This window comes from Camellia sinensis, chromosome 2, assembly GCF_055761805.1.
Source record: "Camellia sinensis isolate YWXY chromosome 2, ASM5576180v1, whole genome shotgun sequence".
In the NCBI taxonomy this organism is placed as follows: Eukaryota; Viridiplantae; Streptophyta; class Magnoliopsida; order Ericales; family Theaceae; genus Camellia; species Camellia sinensis.
In genome coordinates this window covers 220,210,346-220,232,381 of record NC_138962.1, presented here as the reverse complement: position 1 = coordinate 220,232,381, position 22,036 = coordinate 220,210,346, and the positions used below count along the sequence as shown (strand labels likewise).

The following is a 22,036-nucleotide window of genomic DNA, read 5'->3' as shown; positions in this document are numbered from 1 at the left end:
GACAGTCTGTATGCAAAAGATTTTCCATGCATTCATACATAAATGGTACAGAACAGTATGAACAATATTCACATCCATTCAAACTAGGGACTCAACCCTACATAACAGTACAGAAAACATTCCGTCTGTACAAAACAGTACGGTCTATACAAAATTTACAGTCACACAGTACAGGGACCTAATCCCTGTATAACAGTACAGTAAACAGTCAGTCTATACAGAACAGTTAGACAGTACAGAAGACAGGTGGGGGAAACAACCAAAACACCCCCAAGCCATAGCATGGCAACTCGGAACCTCGCAGTGAGGCGCAAAGGCTGGCTTGACAAAACTGGAGTAACCCTGACGCTCCTAGCTCCGATCTGGTGCCTGTACACCTACATATATATATGAGCAGTGAGCTAAAGCCCAGTGAATAACACAATATGTAAAGAGGTTAAGAATGAATGTCCTTACAGTATGAAAACAGTTCATTTCAATCAGTCATTCAGTTGTTCAGTACAGTAAACAGTCATATGTGGTACATCCATTAGCATAACAGTAACAGTAGGTCTTAAAAGACCGAACAGTAATGATGGCCATCAGTCAGTAAACAGTAGTGGTTCCACAAGGAAACCGACAGAGATCTCTGTGACAGTAACAGTAACAGTAAACCGTAGATACTAAGGATGCCACAGTACAGTTCAGAAATAAAGGACATACATTCATTCAGTAAATAATACCAGTTCAGTAAACAGTTCAGTTCAGTATTCAGAAGATAATCAGTTGAACATATCTTTACACAATTGTTACTCACAGAGTTCTGGGCTACAGTGTGCTAGAGCGTGTCTCCCCAGTTGCCAACCCTACACAGTTCACAGGTTGAACACACACTAAGCTACACAGTTGGGAAATCTTATAACTTAATCCCTAATTTGCCTTGGTGTGTTCTACAATGATATCCTCATCTAAATGTCTTAAACTAGGCCTAAGAATGCCTAGGATGGGATGAGGATGCAAAAATACACTTAGAAAACATTTTGCAAACTTTGCTGAAAATAGGGGATTCGCTCGAGCGAGACTTTCTACGCTCGAGCGTAAGTCCAAAATCAAAGGCTTCGCTCGAGCGAGGAATCCTTCGCTCGAGCGGTCTGCAAAACAGTAAAAGTACTGGATGCTGAAATTTTACGCGCGATCGTCGCTCGATGGTCGCTCGAGCGGAGCCCTGGACAAAGGTGCTCGCTCGAGCGGGGAATACTTCGCTCGAGCGAGGAAGCCAAATCTGGAATTTCCAGATTTGCCTCCCAAGCTCAAACCAAGCATTCAACCACTCCAAACTCGACCTCTTGGGCTCAAATTCTGGAAAACACTACTAAATTCAATGTATAACAAGATTCAAAGCTCAATTCATGAATTCGAGCCCCAAAGGTGAGTCAATAAAAACCATATTCAAACCCATTTTCAAGAACAACATTCAAACATGCCATGCATGAGTTTTAAACCAAATTAAAGCTCCAAAGCTTGATCAAATGAGCTCATTTCTTTTCAAATCAGATGGAAACATGGTCTATAACAACAATATGAGCATGCATGCACTAATGTCCATGTAATCAACCTCAAATATCTACATTACAAACATGCATGCACCAATTACCATGAATTCAACTCCAAACTCATTAATTCCAACATGCATGCATAAATTACACTCTATAACAACATGTATGCACCAAAACGTGGCCTTGCTCTACAATTGAAGCATGAATTGTGCAAGAATGAGTTCTAAGACAACAACAAGGAGATGGATGTCCTACCTTAGTCTTGTGCTTAAGGTCTAGGAGCTCAAAGTAGCAATCAACACTTCAATCCTCAAGCAATTCCAAGCAATTCAAGATGAAAACCAACTCCTCAAGTCACTCTCTCTCTAGGGTCGGTTGGGGCTCAAAATGTGAGAAGAAATGTGGGTTTAATCAATACGTGGAGTGTATACAAGGCTCATGTGTGTGTGTGTGTGAGTGGCCCACTTAGTGGCAAGTTGGTAATTATGGCAACTCTGCAATTAACTCATTTTAATCTAATTTAATCATACCTAATCAGTTTTCAGATAAATATACCATAAAATCACATTAGTTATGAGGGTCACGGAACATCAATCGGTTTCTAATTCGGCCGCCGATAAGGCCTTCAATTAGCAGTTTAAACATATAAACATGAACAGATAATCAGACAATCAAACAGATAGAATGCAATTAACTAACATATACTCAGTCAATTCAGTTTCAATTTCAGCCAGTCAGTTCAGTATTTCATTCAGTTCGATTATCAGTCAGTTATCAGTTCCGTTTAGCAGTAATCGGTGATTATCGGTAATCGATCAGTCCTTAATCAGTAAACAGTATGAGGGTTGTTACATCAACCTTCCGCTGTCACTCTCTCATGCGCCCTTGCACGTTCTTCAGTTGCTTGTTCACGTCAACACCTGTTGTTAGCCCTATGCTCGCGTACGCCGTTCTTGCTGTTGTGCGCCGTGCGTGCGCCATTTTGCTATTGTGTGCCCGTGTGCGCTAATCCGCTATTGTGCGCCACACGCTCCTTTCTGCTATTATGCGCCACGTCTCCTTCTATTATCGTGCATCGCGCCTCCTGCTGACGTCATCTCTGCACAACAGATCCCTTCCACAACTATTTTCGACCTTCTGGACTCACTAGTACGCTCTGTTTTGCTAATTTTTGCTCTTGTAACACTGTTTTTCTCTATTTTACTTCACCAAACCATCGTTACGGATTGTCATGATGCTTCTCATCCAATCTATGTTATCCTTGACGACTTCAACTATGTGTTACGGACCTAAGCCATGTCCGGTTTTCTGAAAGAGAAGAAACTTTGGCGCATTATCATTGGGATGCGATATAACCAGTGAAAGAGGTTCATGAAACAACTGCCACATATGCAGACCGTTCAGAGGACTGGAACAATAAGAATTATTAGATCATCACTTGGCTTTAGAATACTTCTATTACCTCTATCAGTTTACAATTTGGTCATTTTCAACTTAACTCCGTGACTACTCCTGCCAAAGACATTTGGGATTTTTTGGCAGAACGTTATCAGACTACTGGTCTTGCTCATCAATATCAACTTCAAAGTCAACTTTATCGCCGCGTCAAGAACCTGGTCAGTTTGTTAATGATTTCCTCTCTTAGATATATTCTGTTTGGGACTAGCTCGTTCTCTCTGATGGGCCCGTTAAGTCTCTTATCACCCTACCAGATCCTCTTCCCACTGGTCGTCCACATCGGGTAACTTAACCACCTGTTCATCTTCGTGATTATATTGTCGAGTCTACTGCATTTTCTACTTATGAACCTACCTCCTATTGTGAGGCTTATACTAATCCTCTTTGGTAGCAAACTATGATTGATGAATTACAGGCTTTAGACAAAACTCATACCTGGAATGTTATTGATCTTCCTCCTAAAAAGACTATGATTGGCTGCAAATGGGTATACAAAATCAAGGCCTATTCTGATGGCTCTATTGAGCGCTACAAAGCCTGTCTTGTTGCAAAGGGCTTCACCCAGGAATATGACATTGATTATGAGGAGACTTTCGCTTCAGTTCTCGGCTTACCTCTGTGCGTAGCTTACTTGTTGTTGCCGATGCTCACCATTGGGATCTCTTTTAGATGGATGTCAAAAATACCTTCCTTAATGGTGATCTTCTTGAGGAAGTCTACATGCAACCTCTCTCTAGGTCTGCTTATCTGATTCATAAGGTTTGCAAACTACAGCGTGTTCTCTATGGTCTCAAGCAAGCCCCATGAGTTTGGTTTGCAAAATTCAGCTCCACCATCCATGACTTCGGTTTCACCTCCAGCTCATATGACTCTGCTCTATTTGTTCGGACCACTTCTTATGGCACCACTCTTCTTCTTCTTTATATGGATGATATGATTATCATCGGTAATGATGTGGCTGGTATTCTTAGCCTCAAACAATTTCTCAATCGTCAATTTGAGATGAAGGACCTTGGCACTCTTAATTATTTCTTAAGGCTTGAAATCTCTTATGATTCCACTGGTTATTATTTGTCACAAGCCAAATATGCATCCGATCTTCTAGCACGTGTTGGTCTTACCGATTGCAAGACTACATCTACTCCCGTTGATCCTCAAATTCGTCTCACTTCTCTAAACGGGGATCTTCTCTCTGATGCTACTTTTTATCGCCAGCTGGTCGATAGTCTTGTCTATCTCACTGTGACTCGTCTTAACATTGCATATGTTGTCCATCTTGTTAGTCAGTATATGTCAGCTCTCCCATATCCTGTATTACACTGCTTACTTCGCATACTTCGCTACCTCAAAGGCACTATGTTCCATGGACTCCATTACTCTGCTTACTCTTCTCTCAAGTTTCGTGCTTTTTCTAATACTGATTGAACTGGGGATCCTATTTATTGACGCTTCACCACGGGTTTCTGTTTCTTCTTAGGAGATTATTTTCTTACTTGGCACAACAAAAAACAGTCCCTCACTGTTTGCTCTAGTACTGAAGCTGAATACCGCGCTCTTGTTGATACTACTTAGGAACTTTTATGGCTTCGCTGGCTCCTTGCTGATATGGGTGTTTCTTCCCCTAGTGCCACCTCTCTCTATTGTGACAATCAGAATGCCATTCAGATTACTCACAATGATGTCTTTCATGATTGCATCAAACATATTGAGATTGATTGTCATTTCATTCGACAGCATATTACATGTGGCACTGTTCATCTTCTTCCTATTTCTTCTGCTGATCAACTTGTTGATATTTTCACCAAGGCTTATCCTTATAGTCGTTTCAGTGATCTAGTTTCCAAACTCAAGTTGGTTGATGCTTACCCACCTTGAGTTTGATGGGGCTGTTAATGTGTATATTAGATTTAGATTTATACTTATCTTCTTGTATTGTAGATGTAACTTATCTCTATCTCTCTCTATCTCTATCTCCTTGTATCTTTGTCTCTATTTTCTTCTATACTTATCTAGGTTTGTGTTCAACTTATAAATACAAGCTCTCCTGTTGTATTCAATTTAATTCAATATAATACAGATGCACATTTTCTATATTTCTTTCAACCATTCTAACAATGATTATTATGATAAAAAAAGTCTTTACTTATATTTTATGTGGTGTTTGATTATAATTCATTATTATTTTTTAATTATGATTAAAAAGAATTTAACTATAACATTGTGATAATAAACACTATAAATATTGTAACCGGCGTGTATCCACCGTTTTGAGACGTGTACATTCTACCCAAGTAATATACTCAAAAGTTTTGGTGACTCCATTATTTGGTGTGAGACCCACCAAAGTTTTATTGCATAAGGTCCCCTTTGTTTGGGGTTATAGGGAGAGGATTGGGTTTGGTAGTAAGGAGGGGATTGAGAATGAGGTGTTTGTTTTGAGAGATATGGAGGGGATTAGTAATCCCTTGGTATTAGTAAGGAGGAGGAAGGGGGATTGGTAAGGAGGAGGTAGAGATGGTATTAGAAAAATAGTGAGGGGATTAGAATTTTTTTTATTTTTTATATATTGGGAATTTTTTTTAAATATAATGTTTAATTTTTTATATTTTTTAATTTGTTTTATTATTTTATATAAAAATAATTTAACAATTCTTCACTGTTAATCCCTCACTAACAATTTTCTCACTATTAATCCCCTCACTATGAATCCCTTCCATTCTATCTCTGAAAACAAACAGGGCCTAAGAGTGTTGGTATGTATTTGTTTGTGAATGTATTTTCCAATTTTACCTTCTTTGATTGCCCACCAAAAGAGTGTTTGGTATATTGGTATCCTTAACATTTTCAAATTTTACCTTGCTTCTTTGATTGCCAAATGAATGTGTACATTATAGAAAGTTTTCATTTCATTCATGCTCTATGTTTTGGGCAAATTCCACTGAATTTATTTTGTTCATTGATATTTTTTTTTTTTGGTTTTGAATGTTAAATAGTCCTTCGCAAGTTTATGTATTTCTAAGCATATATGAGAAATGTTAGTGATGGTAACAATCACAGTTTTAAGTGATGATCCATAATCTAAGGTTTTGTTTGTCATAATTTAAAAAAGTTAAAAAATTTAAAAATTATTATCTTATTTAAGTCACATCATTTTATTTAAGTCACATTACATCTATACTATATCACTTCAAACTTAACCTATACCTAACTTATATTTCATAAAAAAAATTAAAAAATATATAGATCATCTAAAACCATTCCTAAATAGACCAGGGGCATAAACTTGTGGAAAGTGTTTGAAAATATGTAAATTTGGGGAATGTGTGAAAAATGCATTAGGTACGGAACTCTTGATATTTTTATTATTTCATTACAAAATGTGACATTTGAGGTGACTCACATTGAAATTTGGAGTTATTCATAGATTTTACTGAATAATCACTACAAGAAAACTGGGTATATGAGACGGAACTATTTGCGACGACACACTTGCCGTCTCAAAAAGTCACTTTTTGCGACGGCAGAAAATGCCGTCTCAAAAAAGCAGAGTATTTGCGACGGCACCATTTACCGTCTCAAAAAAGCAGAGCATTTGCGACGGCACTATTTGCCGTCTCAAAAAATGAGAGTATTTGCGACGGTATTTAGTGCCGTCGCAAATGCTCTGCTTTTTTGAGACGGCAAATGATGCCGTCGCAAATACTCTGCTTTTTTGAGACGGTAAATGGTGCCGTCGCAAATACTCTGCTTTTTTTAGACGGCATTTTCTGTCGTCGCAAAAAGTGACTTTCGTGTTTTTTTTTATTGAATATTTTTAAAATTTTAAATATTTTTTTTAGATGTACCTTACTTAGATGTATCTACAAAATAAAAAAATTATGAAAAAAAATTTTAAAAATTAATAAATACATAAAAATACAAAAAAATGTATTGAATTATTATATTTTTGGTATTTAGTGAATTTTTAAAAGATTTTTTTTACAATTTTTTTAATTTTTAGTTGTATTTATGTTAGGTGTGTTTAAAAATTTTAAAAAATACTTAAAATATTTAAAAAATTCAGTAAAAACAATATAACACGGAAAACAAGAAAGTTTAATTTTCTCAAAAGAGTTTTTGGAAAACTCTAACCTAGCATAGTGATTGTGGTTTTGAGATAGCTTCATATATATACAGTCACAAAATGGTTTGAATAAATTCAACGGTATTTTTCTGTCGCAAAAAAAATTAAAAAAAACAATGTCGTCTTACTCTTTTGATATACCATTTCTCTTTTCATTCATTTTTTCATCTTCCCGTCTCTCTGTCTCTATCTCTCTCTCTTTTCTCTTTATCTTTTTCACTTATCACTCTTCTTTCTATGTCTGCATGTTTCTCTCTCTCATTCTCTCTGTGTCTCTCGCCTATCTCTCTTCTCTCTATCTTTCTCATTTCTTTTTTCTCTCTCTCTCTCTTATCTTTCTATCTCTCTCTATCTCTCTCGCTCATTTCTCTTCTCTTTCTGTCTCTTTCTTTTTCTGTGTCTCTCTCTCGCTCATCTCTTTTCGCTCTATTTCTCTTTCTTTTTGTCTATCTCTCGCTTATCTCTTATTTCTCTCTCTTTTTCTATCTCTCAATCTCTCTCTCTCTATCTCTTTTTCTGTCTATCTCTCTCTTCCTGTCTCTCTCTCACTCATCACTCTTCTCTCACTCTCTCTCTGTCTACTTGTCTATTTGTCTATTTCTCTCTCACTATGTTCGCCTTGTTCACTCTCTTACTCCCATCTTCTCTATTTATCGAGCTCCTTCTCGATTTATCGATCCACTATAAGAAAATACACTTTTAGCAACCACTTTGTCTATCTCTCTCTCTCTCGCTCATCACTCTATCTCTGTCTCTCTCTCTCTCTATCTCTCTTCTTTATCTGTCTCTCACAAAATTAAAATATTTTTAAAATATTTAAAAAATTGATTTGAATTAAGTTTTGAAAAGAGTTTTGAATTATCTGTCTTCTTTATTTATTGAGCTCCCTTTCGATTTATCGATCCACTACAAGAAAATACATTTTTAGCGACCACTTTGTCTCTTTCTCGCTCATCATTCTGTCTCTTTCTCTGTCTCTCTATCTCTTTTCTCTATTCGTCTCTCACTCATCTCTCTTTCTCACCACCCATCTTCTCTACCACATTTACCACTACTGCAAATGTCATTTAACTACCACCACTCTTCTCTTTCTCTCTTTCACTCATCACTCTTCTTTTTCTGTCTGTTTGTCTATCTGTCTGTTTGTCTGTCTGTCTGTGTATCTTTCGTTCATCTTTCTTCTTTCTATCTCTCTCATTTGTCTTCTCTCTATGTCTCTCTCGCTCATCTCTCTTCTCTCTATCTCTCTCATCTCTTTTCTCTCTCTGTCTCTCTCGCTCATCTCTTTTTTCTCTCTCTGTTTCTCTCGCTCATCTCTCTTCTCTCTATCTCTCTATTTTTCTATTCTCTCTCTCGTTCATCTCTTTTCGCTTTCTTTCTATATGTCTCTCTCATCTCTTGTTTTTCTCTATTTTTCTATATGTCTCTCTCTATCGCTTTCTCTCTTTGTCTCTCTGTCTCTCTATATCTCTTTCTCTCTTTATCTCTCTCTCACTTATCACTTTTCTCTCTTTCTTTCTCTCTCTGTGTCTGTTTGTTTGTCTCTCACTCTTTTGTTTCTCTCTCTTTCTCTCTATGTGTCTGTCTGTCTGTTTGTCTCTCTCCCCCATTGTGTTCACATTACTCACTCTCTCCCTCATCGCTTCTCTATTTACTAAGCTCTCCACTACAAGAAAATGCACTTTTAGCGACCACTTTGTCTCTCTCTCGCTCATCACTCTGTTTCTGTCTCTCTCTCTCGCTTTCTCTCCTCTATCTGTCTCTCACTCATCTCTCTCTCTCTCTCACTACTCATCTCTTTTACCAACTTCACCTCTACGACTACCATTACTACTACCATTGCCACCACTCCACTACCACCACTACCACTACTGCCACTACTACTACCATTACCTCTCTTTCACCCCTGCCACTCCATTTACACTACCACTACCACTACCACAACTTCACCACTAATTTCTTTCGCTATCACCACCACCACCACCATCTCTCTTTCACCACTCTCTCTGTCTTTTTTTTTTCTATGTCTCTCTCGTTAATCTCTTTTCACTTTCTTTCTCTATCTTTTAGTTTATCACTTGCTCATCTATTGTTTCTCTATCTTTTTCTGTCTATCTCTCTCTCTCTATCTCTCTCTGCGTCTCTCTTTCTCTCTCACTCATCACTCTTTTCTCTCTCTGTCTTCTTGTGTGTCTGTCTGTTTGTCTCTCTCCCCCACTGCGTTCGCCTTGCTCACTCTCCTCATCATCTCTTCTTTATTTATTGAGCTCCCTTTCGATTTATCGATCCACTACAAGAAAATGCACTTTTAGCGACCACTTTGTCTCTTTATCACTCATCACTCTGTCTCTGTCTCTTTCTCTGTCTCTCTATCTCTTTTCTCTATTCGTCTCTCACTCATCTCTCTCTCTCACCACCCATCTTCTCTACCACATTTACCACTACTGCAAATGCCATTCAACTACCACCATTATTCTCTTTCTCTCTTTCTCTTTTTCACTCATTACTCTTTTTTCTCTATCTGTTTGTCTATCTGTCTGTGTGTCTTTCGTTTATCTTTTTTCTCTTTATCTCTCTCATTTGTCTTCTCTCTCTGTCTTTCTCGCTCATCTCTCTTCTCTCTATCTCTCCCATCTCTTTTCTTTCTCTGTCTCTCTCGCTCATCTCTCTTTTTTCTCTCTCTTTGTCTCTCTCTCTCTGGCTCATCTCTCTTTTCTCTATCTCTCTATTTTTCTATTCTTTCTCTCGTTCATCTTTTTTCGCTCTCTTTCTCTCTCTTTTTGTATCGCTCATCTCTTGCTTCTATCTTTTTTTTCTGTCTCTCTCTCTCTATCTCTTTCTCTCTTTGTTTGTTTGTTTCTCTCTCTCTCTCTCTCCGTCTCTCTCACTCACTCACTCATCACTATTAATAGAAAATATTTTTCATTAAAATATTATCCTTACTTCTACCAAATAAAAAATAATAATAATAATTTTTCATTCATTAAATATTCATTTATAATAAAAATGAAAATTATTATTATTTTTTTATTATTTAAATATTCATTTATGTTGAAAATTATTATTATTTTTTACCCAATCCCGCCGCTCGGTTCCCCCAATTTTTCCCCATTCCCGCGCCCCTCAAAATCCCCAATTTCTTAGCACCAAATTCCCTAATTTCTACCAAAATGAAAAAACCCTAATCGTCTCCTCACTCTCCCATTCTCATCTCAAGTTCAACTCATCACTGTCTCTCTCTCTCTCACTCTCTCGTTTCGTTGTTCTTCATATCTGCACCGATCACTCTCTGACTCTCTCGTTGTTCATCTCATCGCACCGATCATCGCACCGCCGATCTACTCACTTGGAGAAGAATTTTTCAGGGACTGTCTTGATCCATACCCTAGCCGTTTGAACCTTCTGATTCGGACCGTTGGATCTTTCGAATCTTGTCGATCGACGGTTCGTGTTGTTTCTTGAATCGTCGTCTCGCTCTCTCTCGCTCTCTCTGTGTAGTTTTCTCAGATCTCACAGTCTGGTGAGTTGACCACTTCGATTTCTTTGTTTTTGTCAATGTGATGATATCTTCTAATTAGCTTAATCTGTGTCGAGGCAGTATCGAGGTCGATTCGATTAGATTCGGATTGCAATGCGAATGATGAGTTTCATCTTGATTGAGAGATTACTTTTTCTAATCCTTTTCAATCTTATCTTCATTTTTACTGATTTTACAAGTAAAGTTCTTTTTTAAAGAGACTTTTTGCTAATTTTGCAATATTAATCTTTCAAATATGGGGCTTTCTATCAATTTCTGCAAATTTTGGTAAAACTGTAAAGAAATGCCTTTGGGATTAAAATTTAAGAATGCTAGTAATTTTTTATTAGCACGGTTTTTCGATTTTTCGATTAGATTCGAATTTCAATGCAAATGATGAGGTTCATGCAAGTCGATCGTAGATTGAGAGATTACGTTTTCTAATCCTTTTCAATCTTATCTCTATTTTCACTGATTTTACAAGTAAAAGTTATTTTCTTTTCTTGAAGAGATTTTCTGCTAATTTTTTGCAATATTAATCTTACATATATAGGGCTTTCTATCCATTTCTGCTAATTTTGGTTAAACTGTAAAGAAAGGCCTTTTGGATTAAATGCTAAGAATGCTATTAGCACCGTTTTTCTTAGATCGGCCAGTTGTGGCATGTAAATCTTTATTTTAAATTGTCATAACATTATATGTTCATTTGGTTTTGAAGTGGCTGACCATTGATTATTTTTGTGAGATTCTGCTGGTGTTCTAGTGTCTTTTTGTGTCATTTTTTTATTTTTATTTTTATTTTTATATTTCCATTTGGTAGATCGCTCATCGATATTGGGTTTGTTCTTGGTTTGGTTGCTGAGAAAATTTAGGGGAGGGAAAGATATTTAACAGCTGAATCTTAGAGGATCATTATTGCAGTCCTCATCAAACTCTAATCCATCATGATTTAACTGGGATTAGATGGCAAATTAGTGGGTGGCTGTTTCTGTTTCGTTGGTGATATTTTCATTAAAGAATCATTCATGAGCAATATTGAGTTTGGCGGATTAGATATCTTGATTAAATGGATGAGTTATTTTGCATCTCTGTACCGATCGACTCACAGGTAAGCCTCTCTCTCTCTCTCTCGCTCCCTGATCTCTTATCTCTGCACCGATCGAACAGATCTTTCTGTTTCTCATCTCATCAGCCTCTCTCTCCCTGATAATTTATTTTATTTTAAACATTATATATATTTTTAAATGTATATAAATATATAGAGTTATATTTAGTAATTATAGTTTGAAAAAATTGGCTTGACTTTGAAACTGTAAATTGTAATTATATTTAGTAATTATAGTTTCAAGATTTAAGGTTCTAATAAATTGTAAGAAAAGGGTAGTAGGTATGTAGATCAAATATGACTGAAATTGGCTTGACTTTGAAACTATCAGGTTGCTGGACTTCAGAGAAAACATAGCTAGAATTCTTTGACAGTAGCTCTTCTTTTGGTTTGTCGAATTGAAGTAGATAGCCGGAATTGTATGTTTTTGATGATAGGACTTTTTTTTTTAGCTAGTCAATGATTACTCTCTGTTTGACGAGATCTTTTTAACGTGTTTGATATGCATGTATTGTTGTTTTGTTCAATATGTTTAGATATGGATGGAGTATAGTTTTTTGTGTGAACCATGTTTTTTGGAGTATAGATTTTTAATTGAGTTCATCACGGCATGGATGGTAATCAAATGTAGTTATCTTGTATTCCAGGAAGCATGTTTAATTGGGTTAGTTTTGTAGGATTTAATTTCATGTACTAGTGGCCAATTAGTTTGAATTGTTGTGATATCATAGCCATATTAATGTAGTGGCTTTTATTTCAGACATTTGATGTTTGTCACCTGTTGCGGGATTGGTGTTTAGGTGTATGATTTTGTGACTTGGAGAACTGTCGGTGTGTCTTAATAATTTAGACTAATGATGGTTTCAAAAGATGCACATTTTAATTTTAAATTTTTTGTTTTAGTCTAGTTTTAATATAATCCTTATTTTTCAGGGTTTGTAATTGGCTACCGGATGATTTGAAGGAAGAATATGTGCATAGTGTGAAAGTAGTGGAGAAGGCGGTGTTGAGAGCTGTAATTTTCCCTTGTTTTTTCATTCTTTTCATTTGAAATCATCTGTGCCATGGCAGGCATGAAGATGTGAATAAGATACATGTTCTTATTGCTAAACTTTAGTGAGATGATGCTAGTGATGCCCTTTCTTCTGTTAGCTTTATATTACTGCTTAGTTAGTTTTTCTTGTACAATGTATGACAGCAAAAAGAAAAAAATGGAAGATCATTTTCATATTTTTAATTATGGATAAATTTTTATTTATATACTGGACTTTTTATATTATTATGTAATTATCGATTTTTTTTAAAGTTATTTTTCATTTAATATAGGTCATTTTCATAATTTTAATAATTTTATTACATTTTTTATTTTTATTTTTTATTTTTGGAGACGACAGCACACACCGTCTCAAAAAAAAAAAATTGCATCAGGATTTTTTGCGACGGCACCTTTACTGTCGCAAAAGATAGGGAGTTGGTTGAAATGTAACGCCTTTAGCGACGGTTTTATTGCCGTCGCCAATAGTCCTTTAACGACAGTTTAGGGGCTGTCTCAAATAAACCTTTAGCGACGGTATTTTTTGCCGTCGCAAAAGACATTTTTAGCGACGGCAACACAGTGCCGTCTCAAAAAAACTCAGATTTTTACATGTTATTTGCGACAGAATTTTTCCGTCGCAAAAAGGGCATTTAGCCGTCGCAAAAAAAGGCGACGGCATTATGCCGTCGCTAAAACCCTTTTGCAACCCCCTTTGTTGCGACCCCCCACTTGCCGTCGCAAAAAGTCACTGACCGTCGCAAAAAACCTTTTGAGACGGCGTTTGAAGTATTTGCGACGGCGTTTTACCGTCGCAAAAAACCAATTTTTTTGTAGTGATGCTTATATGAATTAATTAGTGTATTAATTGGTATATTAATATTGGTTATAATATTATTATTGATTCCATTCATTATATAAATTATAAATATTAAAATTTTTTAAAATTATGTCACATCATTAATTGGTATACTAGTTAGTACATTAATTTGTGCATATAGTACCATCGGATTTTATTAGGGTAAATCATAAATATATTTTTTGAGATTTACGTAAAATACAAATTGTCTCTTATAATTCTGAAAATTATATTTCACCTTTTGAAATTTTTAATTTCATAATAAATAGTCTAATTTATTAATAAATTATCAAGTCAATTAATAATTTTTAATGATTTCATAAATTTATTTCAATTAATAATTTAAGTAATTTTATTATTATATAAAAGAACAATAATAAATTTTATTTCTTCAATTAATTCTATTAAATAAATTTTTTTGATAAAGGGTTTTTGTAATGTTTCAAATCACAGGGTAATTTGTATTTTAAACAAATCTCATGAAGTATATTTGTAATTTATTCTTTTTATTATTTGAAACTTTTACAAAATGAAAGTTTTTTTTATTAAAATAAAAAAATAAAGGATAAATTATAAATACATCCTTGAGATTTGATTAAAATATGAATCACCCCCTGTGATTTTAGAAATTACATTTCATCCCCTGAGATTTTTAATTTCATAACAAATCGTCCATTTTATTAATAAATTATCAAATCAATTAACAGTTTTTATTGATTGATGTTAGAAATATGTTTTAATTAATAATTTATGTAATTTTATTATTGTATACGAGAGAAATTATGAATTTTATTTTTTTAGTTAATTCTGTTAAATAAACAAGGGGAGTATTTGTAATTTTTCGAACTATAGGAGGCGATCTGTATTTTAAGCAAATCTCATGGGTCTATTTATAATTTTTCCAAAAATAAAAATGAATCTTTGAATAAGAATTTTTTTTTTTTTTTACTGGACTTGTGGACAAGGAGTGTTTATAAGCCTTTTACCAAGGTTGGGTCTTTAGACAGATGAAAATTATTATTAGATTGTACTATTGATGGCCTTTGGACAATAAATATTTCTTTTTAGACCTTTGGAGAATGAAGATTTTTTCTTGTTGTGCCTTTTGACATTAATTTTTTATTTATTTATTTTGAAGTAACTTAAAAATGGATGACCTTTTCAAAAAAAAAAAATGAGGCCTTAAAAGACTCAAAATGAGAAAAAAAAAATTAAAAATTAAGGAAAATATGGATAAATTATCAAGCCATTTTTTGTTAGAGGGCCAATTGTTTGATTCAAGACTATGCAGGGCCTAAAAAAGACCCAAAACAATGTTTTTATTTTTTAGACCTGAGAACTACAAGCCAGGTCATTCGAACCCGATCTTACAAGTTAATTTAAAGAAGATGTCGATAAATCCACCCTTCACACCCTAATTTTAGTTAAGAGCTATAAAAGAATTAGTAATCCAAGGCTATTAGCTAGCCAATTCATCAAACTTGGGGAATAAACAAAACAATCTCACTGTAGAGCTTTCCTCCCATAATAAAAAAAGGGCAGGGCTTCTGTCCAGTCCTTAATTAGATTGGACCGTGTTGTTGGGCCTATGGAGGCCCATCACGGGTCCCGTTTTGATAATCTGAATCGTCAATGTGTATAACTCGTCGAGTATTATATGTCTGTAAAAAATCACGTTAATCGGATATCGATAACTATGTGATGAAATCAGTTTTGTATAAAAAAAAATGGACGGTGAATAAATTAACGGTTGACAAAAATCTGTTTTGATCACATAACTATCGATATCCGATCAATGTGATTTTTTACAAGAATATAGTATTCAACGAGTTTTACACATTGACGATTCAGATTATCAAAACAAGACCCGTGATGAGCCTCCACAAACTCAACAACACGATCCAATCCGATTAAAAATTGGACAGAAGCCATTCCATAAAAAAAAATAGAAAAGAAAAGAGCTTTCGTCTGAAGATGAGAAAAATCAAAGAGGCGTCAGAAAATGGGAGAAAAAGCAAGACCCCCATCCGATTCCGTTTGTTTGACTACACTACGAAACCAGACTCTTAAGACGTGTTTGGCTATATAAGTACTGCCGGTACACACTACTGTTAAAAAAAACGTGGGAAATAAGAATTTTAAAATATTTACCAATTATTAAAAAATTGTGAAAATTTTAATGCACAAAAATTTCAAAATGCTATTTAATAGTTGTGAATATTTTTAAAACAACCCGATATAGTTTTTTTTACAATTAAAAGTTAATAATAAAAAAATTTAATGCTAAAATCACTCCTTTTTTTTAGGCAATTATTTTTTAAAAATTTATTTTAACTATTCTGCTTTGTAAACCTATAATGATAAATTATAGCAAATATTTTGACATACTCAAAGAAAATATTCTCTTAGCTAGTCCCTAATCTATCAAATTATTCTTATTTGGGTCTAAACTGTAACAATTGTTGATCTTTGTTACAAATACAAAATTAGTTCACATGCCCTTTGTGTCTTGCCAGTAATTGATTCTGTAAGATCCATTTGTGAGACTTATCTTTTGTATCTTGTTTTATGATCGATTATGTGAATAATTTGTGTACTTATCTTTTTTCGTTATACTTTTGTAATGAGATTAAAGTAAGTCACACTTTTATCTTAATGTATGATTTATTGTTACTTTACTCCTTAATGAAAAGATATTTCACTTTAGTACTTAACCTCTAAAAAAAATAATTAAAAATAAATAAAAATAATTTCTCTCAATTACAACTTACCACACCATATGCTAAAATATTGTCTCATAACACTTGAACTTCACTGTCTCCTTATTTTTCCATTATCATTTCTTCACTATGCACCTTTCTATCTCATTGTCCTCACTGACTACTTCTCTTTCTTTTGCCCCTTCCCAACCCACCCTTCATCTGGTCCACTAACTTTTACATTTTAATTCATAACTTCTTTACTCTTCAAATAACACGCATTCATTGTAAATTTTCATTTCTTTCATACAATATAAAGATGGTTTTTGAGATTGGGTGATTTTGGAGGTGGAGTGGAATGATTTTGAGATTAGGATGGGTTTAGATCTTGTAAACCAAAGTGAAAGAATTAAGTTTGTTAGGGACCAAAATGAAAAAAATTTAATAATTTCAAAATCAAGCTAAGAAACTTTAATTTTAAAATTTTTAAATGGGTGTTTGGCATTGATTTAAAAAAAGTTACATTTTGTAATAATATATATTTTTTTATTTTTAGTTATATTTCTTTAAAATTATGTTAAAATTCTTTACATTTTGGGCAAATTACATATACCTCCTCGAGGTTTAACAAAATTATAGATACCTCCCTGAGGTTTGAGAAATTACAGATACCCCTTGAAGGTACTATTTGCATAACAAATTAGGGGGCAAATTGTTATGAAAATATAAACCTCCAGGGACAATTTATTATGAAAATATAAACCTCAGGGAGATATCTGTAATTTTCGAAACCTCAGAGAGTATCTGTAATTTAGCTAAACCTCGAGAGAGGTATATGTAATTTGTCCTTACTTTTTCGATCCGTGATGTCCTTCATGGATCTTTTGCTTTTTTTTTTTTTTTATTTGTAAATTTTTTCAACCTTTTCAATTTGTCTAGTCGAATAAAATTGAAAAACTTAAGAGTTTGTTTGGTTTTATCTCAAGATATCATGTGTGTTTGGTTTAGCTTTGAGAGAAAAGTTTTAGAAAAAAAAAATTCAAAAAATTGTTTGGTTTAAGAATTTTTCCCAAGAAATTTTCAAAATCACTCTCTCTCTTACACATCAATCGAATCAAAAACTTTTTCTTTCTCCTCTCTCATTTTTAATCATTTTTTTTCTCACACACATCTACTCAATTACAACAAAACATTAAATCATTCAAAACTCCCAAACTACTTTAAAAATATACAACCAAACAAACTAAAAAAAAATTTAAACTCTTTTTCCAAAACTTTTTTTGAAAATCACTTTCTCAAAAGCAAATCAAACACACCCATAATTTTGGAGAAATTTTTTTAAAATTTTGTTTGATTTAAATTTTTTGAAATTTTTTTTTAAAATCATTTTCTCTCTCTTACACATCAATCAATTATTTTTTTTTCTCTCCTCTCTCATTCTTAATCATTTTTTCTCTCACACACAATTCAACTATAATAAAATATCAAATCATTCCAAACTTTCAAATTTCAAAATATACAACTAAACAAATCAAAAAAAAATCTAAATTCTCTCTCCAAATTTTTTTAAAAAAATTTATCTCAAAATACAAACCAAACACACCAAACTTTTTGAGAAATTAAAAAAAAAATACTAAAAAAATCACCGAAAAAACAAACCCAAACACAACAACAATGATTGGAGTAGATAATTGGACAAAAAAAATTGACAAATAATTTAAGGACCAAATGAAAAATAACCTATACTTCAGAGGTGCAAATGTAATTCATCTATATAAAAAAATTATAAACAATTGCAAGAAACAAAAGAAACCAAAACAGAACGATCCGTGCATAAAAAGCATCTAACGGACCAAACGGCTCTAAAGTCATCTAACGGACAAAAAACGCTTCTTCCTCATGCTTGTTCCCCCACGTAACACAATTTGCGCTGAAAAATCTTCAAAACTATAATCCACTGCGCTCGAGTCCACGACAAAAACCATAGACTAGCAAATCTGGAGAAATCTCGATACCACACACTACTCTAATTGCACCACGTGTTAAAAAGTCACACACACTATCTATAAGTCCCTCGGTGACCGAATCATTCTCTCTCCACCATTTCACCTACAACAACTCTTTGCGACGACTTCAAAGCAGCCACACATCTACGCGTCTATCTGTGACTTTCTTCGAGGGTTCCGATCTCTACAAATCACCGATTTAGGTACTCATCTCTCTCTAGATAGATAGATAGATCGTCCAGAGTTAGGGTTTGTAGTTCAATTTTGATTTTGTTTTTTTGAATTTGTAGTTATTATTTTTTTTTTTTTGGAATTGGTGTTGGATTGATTGAATCGGTTGTCGGATTTGAAGATTCAGCGATTTGGTGAGTGGTTTGATGTGTTGCTTGCCTGATTTCTTTATTGATTTAATTATTTTGTTGAGATGTTTCCGATTAGGTTTAGATCTGTGTGTTTTGTGGTTATATATGCTTGTAATGTAGATCTGAAATAATTTGATGAAGAGAAGGCACAATCTTTGATATAAAAGTATGAGATGGTTAGTGGTTTGATGTGATGATAGTTATTTCGTTGAGATGTTTCTGATTAGGTTTAGATCTCCGTGTTTTGTGGTTGTATATGCATGTTATGTAGATATGAAATAATTTGATGAAGAAAAGGCACGAATCTTTAATAAAAAGTGTGAGGAGGTTTGTGAATGACATTTTTTTTTTTGTAATCTTTTGTATCATTTCGCTTTGTTGATGTTATAGAACATTAGATCTTGAGGTTTCTATTTGTTAGTGGTTTCTATTTGTAAGTTGATGTTATATTTCTGCTAGTGGTTTCTATTTGTAAGTTGATGTTATATTTCGGCTAGTCTAGGTTGTGGGTAGGTTTTCTTTTCAAGGACAATGAATATAATGTAAAGAAAATTCTTTGTATCATAAGTATTATGATTGAGTTTGGACCATGGATTTGGATAGGGATGTGGATAGGAAAGGGAAAAGGTGGGTGAACACTCAAATCCTTTTTCAATTACCTAGCCAAATCCATGATCCAAACACAGATGGCGATATGTTTGCCCTATTTTCTTTTTGTGAAATGAAGTAATATTTTAGGTTGAAGAATAAAGATATAACTTGAACATTTTTATTCAAATTTATTGGACCTATGCCTGTACCTCAATTAATGGTTACATAAGTTATTTTTATGATTTTAAGTTATGCCATAAATTTTTCCTATTGTTTATCATGGTATTTCATGGCTGCTGCAGGACTTGATTGCAAGAAGTATTACACAAGTAATTGGGTAATTTGTCCGCGGCAACTGATTGGTTTAAATTTCTCTGCAGGGTTATATATTGAAATGAGTCGTCCACAGGAACCACATCGTCCTTTCTTCCCATTTGGGAATCCATTCAAAATGATGCTACCTAAGGGTTCGTATCTGTCTCCAAGGCTTCTTGCATTGTTGAACACTTTTGAGGAATCCTTGGCAGAGAGATTTAGGAAGCTTAAGCCAATGGACAAGGAAGATGCCCTTACTTTTTCATGGATGAGATTTGCAATGGAGTTGCTTTGCCAAACTCATACCGACATAAAAACTATTATTACTGAGCTTGAACTCCCTGTCTGTGATTGGGATGATAAATGGATTGATGTGTACTTGGATAACAGTGTGAAGTTGCTTGATATTTGCAATGCTTTTAGTTCTGAGCTCTCCCGGCTTAACCAAGGCCATCTCTTACTTCAATGCGCATTGCATAACTTGGATGCCCGCCATTCAAAACAGCTTGTCCGGGCTTCTTGTTCACTTGATGGCTGGAGGCAGCACATCAGTTCGAAGAATCCCAGACTTGAGAACTGTTTTACAATCTTAGATAGTCTTATTGAGACACTTAACCTGCCTAAAGTCAAGAATTCAGCCAAAGGGAAGGTCTTGATGCAGGCCATGTATGGAGTTAAGGTGCTAACTGTGCTTGTATGTAGCATCTTTGCTGCTGCCTTCGCGGGTTCTGTAAATAAGTTAGTGGATTTACAGGTTCATGAGACTTGCTTGTGGGCAGAAGCTTTTAAAGATGTTCAGGCTAATGTAAATGGGGAGATTAGAAATTTATTTTCCAGTGGTAGAGTTACTGTTTTAAAAGAGCTTGAAGCAGTTGATGTAAGTGTCAAAAAGTTGTACCCCATGATACGGGATGGGGTGGATCCTATTGAGGCTGAAGCGCTCCAATCTTCTATTTCAGATTTAGGAAAGAGGGCAGAGAAGCTTTCACAAGGACTAGATCATCTTTCGAAGCAAGTTGATGGCTTCTTCCAAATTGTTCTATCTGGACGTGATGCTTTGCTTTCTAACCTTAGAGTGGATAGTAGCATTGCTGATCCAAAGCAAGAGCTTAACAATGTACTGGGGCAAGTTGTGAGGTGAAATATGATGAAGTTAAACTCCCTCTTGCATACACAATGTAGGTATAGGTATGGGCTCTTTTGTCTTTCTGTTGATGAAAATATAATATGTACTATGGCATATTGTGTTTGGTATGGTGTAGCTTGTGAGGTGTGTTATGTTAATGTGGAATTGATTTATATGTGTGTGTGTCTTTATGTAATGTCATTCAATTATATAGAAGCCTTGTTTGTCACAAAACTTCATTATATATATCTTTAATTTTTCGTGTTAGTTTTGTATCATTTTCATTGAGTATTGTTCTGAATCTCCTGTTACTTTCTTTTGGGATGGATTTTGGGCCTCATGCTGCCAATCTATATCACTGTTTTGTTGCCATATAGTGTGGTGGTTTTGTGAAATAAATGTGCTCAAGGTATTTTCTTGATGTTGAGTCGGTGACTAAATGTTGTGCGCCAAATCTTGCTAGGCATTCCCTTGCATTTAACTCGTGCGTGGGACTGTACCAGAATACTGGTTTGGGCTTCCCTTGCAACGGTGCTATCCATTCAAGGTAGTACAATTTCTTGTTAATGCATACACAGTTTTACATTAACTTGAAGCTGATTGAATGGAGCTTATTGTTTGTTGAAGGGATTATATGTTGTGAAATGTAAAATGTTTGTCAGCCAGATTTTAGGCTTTAGCCCATGAGAGATCAAATCTGAAGGCATCTTTCAACCTAAAATACACTAGATAATCTTAAAGCTGATAAGAAAAATTCTTAGGCATCTCTCAACCTTGAAAGCTGAGACTTGACTTGGCTTGGTTTGATTTGGTTTATAAATTTTGGGGGATTGGTTTGTAAGGGGCGATTTTAATGTGGATAGGTTTCTGTCCATAAAGCCTAATGGATTTTCGGTTACCAGAGGCATGAGAGTTTTTGATGTGTTTATTAGGTGGTGTGATTTGATTAGCCAATTTTTGTCTGATGCATAGTCTACTTGGTTACACTTTCAGTCCAATGTGGTGTATTGTATGCTATGTATTTCCAAATGTTAGGCAGTAAGCTATTTCTAGGTTACTTGTGATTTAATTATTTCTGTATCACTAGGGCGGCTTGTGATAGGTTAATTGAAGTATATGGAGAAAGAATTTTCTTACCAGCACATCTCAAGCATAGGTTACTTGTGATTGATAATTTCTGCTCCTAGAATGGCTTGTGATAGATTGATTGAAGTACGGAGAATGCTTGATCAAAGAATCAGTCACAAGGTTAGTTTTTTGAAAAATGCTTGGGAGCACTAATTAGTGTTCCCACTAATTAGGTGGCA

At 34.5% G+C, this 22,036-nt stretch overlaps 1 protein-coding gene and 1 long non-coding RNA gene across 5 annotated transcripts; both read left to right on the top strand.

The window, feature by feature from the left end:
* The first annotated feature begins 10,202 nt into the window (after nucleotides 1-10,202).
* LOC145820656 (uncharacterized) lies at nucleotides 10,203-12,996 on the top strand. Its single transcript, XR_014362619.1, has 2 exons — nucleotides 10,203-11,741; nucleotides 12,672-12,996. It is a non-coding gene; the product is annotated as an uncharacterized LOC145820656 (long non-coding RNA).
* Nucleotides 12,997-18,332: 5,336 nt separating this feature from the next.
* On the top strand, nucleotides 18,333-20,996 carry LOC114269863 (protein BPS1, chloroplastic). 4 transcript variants are annotated; one of them, XM_028211222.2, is made up of 3 exons: nucleotides 18,424-18,538; nucleotides 18,688-18,700; nucleotides 19,669-20,996. In XM_028211222.2, exon 3 carries the CDS (start codon nucleotides 19,683-19,685, stop codon nucleotides 20,742-20,744), a length of 1,062 nt encoding a protein of 353 aa, XP_028067023.2. In that variant the 5' UTR covers nucleotides 18,424-18,538; nucleotides 18,688-18,700; nucleotides 19,669-19,682; the 3' UTR covers nucleotides 20,745-20,996. The 4 variants fall into 4 exon arrangements, with proteins under 4 accessions (XP_028067020.2, XP_028067024.2, XP_028067023.2 ...); XM_028211219.2 differs by lacking the exon at nucleotides 18,688-18,700 and having other exon boundaries at nucleotides 18,333-18,538; XM_028211223.2 differs by lacking the exon at nucleotides 18,688-18,700 and having other exon boundaries at nucleotides 18,411-18,538; nucleotides 19,591-20,996.
* The last annotated feature ends 1,040 nt before the right edge of the window (nucleotides 20,997-22,036 follow it).

What these genes read in the sequence shown, in the direction of transcription:
- LOC114269863 (XM_028211219.2), top strand. Translation starts at nt 19,683, where the DNA reads ATGAGTCGTCCACAGGAACCACATCGTCCTTTCTTCCCATTTGGGAAT.